Source organism: Mirounga leonina, unplaced genomic scaffold, assembly GCF_011800145.1.
Source record: "Mirounga leonina isolate KUSES-001 unplaced genomic scaffold, KU_Mleo_1.0 Mir_366, whole genome shotgun sequence".
Classification (NCBI taxonomy): domain Eukaryota; kingdom Metazoa; phylum Chordata; class Mammalia; order Carnivora; family Phocidae; genus Mirounga; species Mirounga leonina.
Genome location: NW_023270709.1, coordinates 28,312,638 through 28,319,295, shown reverse-complemented (window position 1 = coordinate 28,319,295; position 6,658 = coordinate 28,312,638). Strand labels below are relative to the sequence as shown.

The 6,658-nt window shown below is 48.4% G+C and overlaps 1 protein-coding gene across 5 annotated transcripts in view; it reads right to left on the bottom strand.

Annotated features, from left to right (window-relative positions):
* Positions 1 to 411: 411 nt before the first annotated feature.
* Positions 412 to 6,658, bottom strand: part of LOC117997500 (zinc finger protein with KRAB and SCAN domains 4-like) — a 30,322-nt gene continuing 24,075 nt past the window's right edge. For 4 of the 5 annotated variants that reach the window (XM_034985836.1, XM_034985832.1, XM_034985833.1 and 1 more), the window contains 4 exons: positions 5,287 to 5,431; positions 4,122 to 4,204; positions 2,971 to 3,094; positions 412 to 2,088 (listed from right to left, as the gene is read on the bottom strand). In XM_034985836.1, the coding sequence (XP_034841727.1) occupies positions 1,226 to 2,088; positions 2,971 to 3,094; positions 4,122 to 4,204; positions 5,287 to 5,392 (1,176 nt within the window). In that variant the 5' untranslated portion in view covers positions 5,393 to 5,431 and the 3' untranslated portion in view covers positions 412 to 1,225. Of the gene's footprint in view, positions 2,089 to 2,970; positions 3,095 to 4,121; positions 4,205 to 5,286; positions 5,432 to 5,941; positions 6,642 to 6,658 lie in introns of those variants that run through there. The other variant, XM_034985835.1, reaches the window with a different exon arrangement.

Genomic DNA, 6,658 nt, shown 5'->3' with positions numbered 1-6,658 from the left:
TACACTAATAATGGGAGTTTTGAAACCATAAGTGATACTTGCTTTAAATACTTGGTTTGACTCTGCTGACCTAAAGGAAGTTTGAACTGAGCAGGCATAAGTTGTGATTCATCTACTATACTTTCCAGTGGAGTGGGTCGTGGGCAGGATACTGTCTGTGGCTTTAGCAAGCACGTGGTTAGGCCCAAGAGGACTGAAAGCTGGGCGCCTGGGTGGCTCAGTTGGTTAAGCGACTGCCTTCGGCTCAGGTCATGATCCTGGAGTCCCGGGATCGAGTCCCGCATCGGGCTCCCTGCTCGGCGGGGAGCCTGCTTCTCCCTCTGACCCTCTTCCCTCTTGTGCTGTCTCTCATTCTCTCTCTCAAATAAATAAATAAAATCTTTAAAAAAAAAAAAAAAGAGGACTGAAAGCTGAGAACCAAGATAAGCATTAGCGAACTTATCATTTTATTCTGATTTGATTAATTTTCACACTGTCTGCGGAGGAATATTTTCTCTGCAGAGAGTAGCAATATTAAAGAATGGCATTCCATGCCTGGCATACATTTACAGTGATTTCATGATGAAGAACCTAAGGTATTCACATTGGAATGCCTAGTCTGGTCAAGAAATTTGGATTCTTTCTATCACAGTAACCTCACCCTCAACCCGCCAATCTTATGTGATCTGCAAAAAAATGTGCTAGATTAACTCAGAATCTAGAACCTCAGAATTAGACACAAGCTCAAAAGGCTATGGTGAGAAGTTCTTCAGAAGTCTAGATGATATCATATCCAGAGCTATAGGGCCATCTCACAGTTACATTTAATGAATGTTTATCAGCACCTGTGTTCAAGGCACAGTGGGGAGTGTAAGATGTCACGGATCCGACCAGCTGATGGAGGATTCTTTACAGGCACAGCCTTTTGCCCACAAGACATCATAAAGTGCTGGCTGGAGGTGGTTAGCCAGTCTGGAAGCCCATTTCAGTCTAGTAGGTGAGAATAAACATTTCAGATCCTACCCCTTCCAGACAACTCTCCTGTAGCCTCCCATCAAATAAGCTGTTCCTCAGCCACCTTCTAGAATGTAGAAGAGAATCCATCTCAGCCGGACTCTGTGTCTCCTAACACAAGATGATGGGAAGTGGTCAATAAAGCCTAGCCCAGTTTCTGTGGTCAGGAAGGGCTGCGGGTGGCTTCGGTTCAATGAGGAATGAGCACCAACTCTGCCACGTACGACGTGGGTCACTGTGATAGAACTTTTTTCCCGACGTGGCTTCTCTGATGTTGAACAAGGTATGAAGTTCGGGTGAAGCCTTTTCCACATGTGTCGCACTGATAGGGTTTCTCACCAGTGTGGATTTTTTGGTGTTCAATAAGGCTTCTGTTCCGAGTGAAACTTCTCTCACACTCGTTACATTTATAAGACACGGGAGCCTCAACATTTTCCCACTGGCCTTCCACCCTCCCCTGACCCTCCCAGGTCTCTCCACGTTCAGGATCCTGCACGTTTCTATCGCCATGGGTCCTCCGGTGTCTCAGGAGGTGTGAATTCCGCCTAAAAGCTTTACCACACAGGGTGCACTCATACGGCTTCTCCCCCGTGTGGATTTTGTGATGTTCTAGGAGGCTGCAGCTCTGGCTGAAGGTCTTCCCACAGTCCTCACACTCATAGGGCTTCTCCCCAGTGTGGGTTCTCTGGTGTTTGATAAGGTCTGAGCTGTGACTGAAGGCCTTGCCACATTCTTCACACTCATATGGTTTCTCCCCAGTGTGGACTCTCTGATGGATGACGAGGGCAGAGCTCCCGATGAAGGCTTTGCCGCATTCCTCACATTCGTAGGGTTTCTCACCAGTGTGGATTCTCCTGTGTTTAGTCAGGCCCGAACTCTGAGCAAAACTCTTTCCACATTCATGACAATAGTGCCGCCTACTTCCTGTGGCATTTTTCTGCTTTCTTGGTAACCTGCCCTCCTGTTCACCAGCTTCGACACAGGCAGGAATCTGGGCAATGTCTTCACTCAAGTGGCACGGTATTTCCCCAGGCTCTTGTCCTGGATGTTCCTCATTTGGGGGCAGTTCCGTGATCTCAGCCTGCATGTTACCGCCTGAAATAACAAGTGGCCAGACATGGTCAGTTATGCCCTGCCACAGAGTTCCACAGACACTGGGATGAGGATTTCCGTGAAAGGATAAGGGTGGGAATAAAGGGGGACAACGGGTGCTGGGGAGGAAGGAGACCGGAGAATAGGCATGGGGCCATCGGGAGCAAGGTGCACACTGGGAGTGGAGGAAGGTGGTGAGGACTGTGCTGGGGACACACACAGAGGCTCTAAGTCCTAAGGACGAAGGCAGGGCCCTGCACTGGGGCTGGACGCTAGGAGGGCTGGGCAGAAGGCAGCAGGAAGCAGGCAAGTGTAAGGACTTGCGAAACGTTCTGTAAGAAATGGGGCAAGCGGGAACTTAGAAACTGATCCCTAATCAGGGATACAAGCAGTCACTCTGATCCCACACCAGGACTGGCTTCAGTGCTGACAGATGTGAGCTGGGGCTCCCACTGTACCGGATGGAGCGGTGTGAGCTCAGACGAGTCAAGCTGTTGCCCTGTGTCCTGCGCCCTGATCTCTAGGTCAGCTCTGCTGTCCATTCCAGGTCACTTCTTGCTCTCATGCTCTGTGGGCCCAAGGCTGTCGAGGCTGTCGAGGCTGGCAGTGGGGAGGGGATCAACACCGCGCACCTACTGTGAGCGAGGCCTGTGCGGGGGGTTGCATGGGCTGCATCCCACTTCACCTGACCAGAACACGGCAGGACGGGGAAGGAGGCGAGGTCACAGGGGTTAAGGAGCTGGTCACACATGTGGTTAGGAGTTGGGGTTCAGAAATGGTGGCTCTGAATGCAAACAGTTCAAACAGGTTCTCACAGCCCGGTGGGTTCTGACCGATAAAGGAAGCCACGAAACCCTAGGAGAAACCAGCACCCATCCGTCTTACCCAGGGGGGTCAGGCCGCCACAGTTCTGCTGCCTTTCATCTCTGTGGAAGCTCCCCCGAGGTGAATCCAGCTGTGTCCATGCAGGGGAGAAAGCCAGGGCCACGTCTTCCGTTTTCAGCAAGCCCTGAAACAGTCCATGATCCCACCTAGCTCCTCTTCCCCAAAGTCACGCCCACAGCTGGGCACAGGAGAGTGAACGTCCCCACTAAAGGCTCTGCAGACGACGCCAGTGGGGCACCTTAATACCTATTTCACCCGGTCAACAAAACAATCAGTGAACACACGAGGGTAAGTGTCTTCACGTCAGTATCTAGACAAAATAAAGGCCAACCCAGTGAAAGGACTGGAACCAAACCGAAACCTCTCAGAAGATTCGTGGGGGCTCATTGACATGAATGATTTTCAGCAAAGTAGTGATGGGGGCTCATTGACATGAATGATTATTAAAATACAATGAAATGTAGGTCTGAGGTGAGAACAGTCAGGGAAGAAAGTGGGACTACAGAATCTCAAGGACATGAAGAACTGGATAAGAAAAGTAAAATCCAGTGTAAGTAAAGACTGTTCAGATTGTACTATTAGTTGAGATAAATGGACATGGCTCATCTGTCCTCTCAATTTTTAAGTTCCCTTGAGAGCCAGAGACCGTGTGTTTATACTCTAGTAACAGCCTTAAAAAAACAAAACTTGGGGCGCCTGAGTGGCTCACCTCTAACTTTAGCTCAGGTCATGATCTCCGCATCGTGCTCCTTGTGCAGTGGGGAGTCTGCTTCTCCCTCGCCCTCTGCCTCTCCCCCCTTCTCATGCACTCTCTCTAATAAATAAAATCTTAAAAAAAACCCACTTCAAAACAAAAGCACCATCACAAAAGCTTCCGCTTGCATTTGCTGAATTGTACTCATTGAAGAAAATCCCATTGAAGCAGGGGCTGACCAGAGAGACGGAGTAGGGAGGATGTGGTAAGTACAGCACCCAAGCTAGTCATAAAATAGGAAAAGGCTCCTAACTAGGCACCAAGAAGCTAGACCATGACAAACGACACTGGCATACGTGAGAAAATTCAAATCCCATCTAGGACTTGGGGGGGTGTAGGATGTAGGGTGGGAGGGAGGGCCCGGCACAGGATGCACAACAGGGGGGCTCCAGCTCACCTGGGGCTCTGAGGGCAGCCTGGCAGCCACCACTGCGTCTCCTCTGCAGCGCCCTCCCGGGGCAAGCCCAGGAACCTGGAGAACTAAGAAGGAAAGACGCTCTGGATGAGATGGACCCTGGCACCCAGCCTCCCTGGCCTGTGGATTCCAAGTTCAAAAACTGGGCTGGTAAATTCCTGCCAGGAAGTTCATACGGAATGTGCTCCTTTCCCCAGTGCCTGGTCCCTACCAGCTCCAACCCTAGGCCTAGAGAGGCGTGGGGTGCTGTCAATATACAAAACCTATACAAAAAGGGCAGGATCCTTGGAAGGAATGATGAATTTAAGCAACATAAAACAAGCTTTTCATCTGAAGATCCTCTGAATTTTGCTTGGGAGGGGAGAAAAATAAGATTTTGGTTAAAATGCCTTTAGTGGTTGTTAAGGGCCTTCTTTGGTTTTGAAAAAGCAGAGTCAAAGAAGGCTAGAACCAGAAATGCACAGGCATGTGGTTGTACAGAACTTGCTTAGAGTCAAGAGAGAAAAGCAAGAACTTCAGGTTTCCCTGTAGGAGGCAGACTTTAAAAGGGGCACAGAACAGTTGGTTTAGGCTAGAACCTGTGTTGAGAAATAAAGACTGTGTGGGGGCTGCCATATCTCGGGGCTGTGTCCTGGGAACCCACACACACGTTCAGGACATACGGTCACGTCCTGTGGAGTGATTCATGCTATTTTAACAACAGACCCAGGGTTGAGAAGATTTATACTCTCATTTGCAATAGTCCTATAATCTGTGGGATATTCTGACTGGCTTTACAGATTCTGGTCATTTTCTTCTTGGCACTTACCACTGTCTGAAACTATATTGTTGTGTTTATCTACTGTCGTCCCCACTAGAACATAAGCTCTGTGGCAGCCAGGACTGTCTCACCAACAACACTGGGCTACCACGTAGGAGGCCTCCACAATTATGTGTGCAATGAATGGAGAACCAGTTCTTTCCAAACCAAGTTTTACTTATTTAGCTTTTTATTATGTCTGGGCTTGATTAGGAAAGCTTTCCACCACTGTTTAAGAGTCAGTCAGTGATGGCCAAACAAAGTAGCGGTCAATGGACCTATTAGGTGATCCTTAATGAAGCTGGATGAAGTCTGTAGAATTCAAACTGCCCAGAAGGTAACACTCACCCCTGTCTGCTGAGGCCTGGGACCCCAGAGATTCGTGCTTGAGCAGAGCCTTCATTGGCTGGAACTGGGTACTCCATGGCCTCTGAGCTGGTGTCAGCACCGCCATCTTGCAACAGAGTAGCTGCCTCTGGTCACCACCTGGGACCTGGAAGTCATTCACGTATTGATTCATCAAAACTTCTATTATGCTTCCTATGTGCTAGTACTTTCTATTTTCTAGGCGCTATTTCTAAGAGCCTTATGAATATTCACTGAATGCAGATACCAACGACACTATGAGCTAGGGACTATTATTCTCTGTATTTCTGTAATGAGGAAACGGAGGCCCAGAGTTGAAGCAACTTGCCCAAGGTCACCCAGCTAATAAGTGGTGATGCTAGGATGGGGAGTCAGGCAGAAGGAACCCAGAGTCCATGCTCTTAACCACTACCGCATGCTCCTTCATTATATACGTTGTGCTCTATGTGAAGACTCTTTGGGAACTAGTGTTAAGTTCTCAGAGTACTGTGTCTCATCTTATCTGAAAAGTGAGGGCAATCATTTCTCGCTTATAGGGTTTTGGGACCAAAAAGATGACAATATGTACAACCACCTAACTCCGGACCCTGTACATGGTCTATCCCCATGAAAAGCAGGCTTCCTTTTAGACATTTACATTAAACTACATTTTCCAAGTTACTTTCTCACACGCAGTTCAGACTTAACCACTTCTGTGAAGAATGAGGAGGCTGAAGCTAAGAGCCTTGAACGACTTCACTGCTCAAGGGCTGGCGGGCAGCAGATCCCAGTCCAGAGCCCTGGGCTCCTGGTCGGTGCCTGGAACGCTCTGCCACATGTCCTCTGAAGGAACAGTCACAAGATGGTGCACAGAGGACACAGTCTCATAAAGGACTGGCGAGGCAGGAAGACGCAGGCGTGTTTCTGAGCCCGAGGTTCTTGGACTCCTTCCCACGTGGTCCAGGAAAAAAGTATTTTAATGCTTACTAGCCTCTAAGAGAAATTTGGCCTTTCCTTCCATTATAAATGGAAGCAACAAACCAATGTGGCATAAGCCATAGGACTTAGTCACCAATAGAAATTACAGATGTTTTCACACCACATCACAGCCAGGCAAACATTGTCAAAGTCATTCATGCTTGTAACAACTTTGAACCTCTGCCAGTTACCGGGCCTGGCCCTAGGTCTTACTATTTGGTGCATTAATTGTAAAGAACATACAGATAATTTTATCACTAATTTGTTTCATGCTCTGTTAACTGTATTTCAATATAATTGAGTTCTTTTGTAATCCTTCATGTTCTTAAAAATACTAGTATGAGGAGGGGTCCAGGGACTTCTCCGGAGGGGCAAAGAGGTTCATGACACAAAAAGA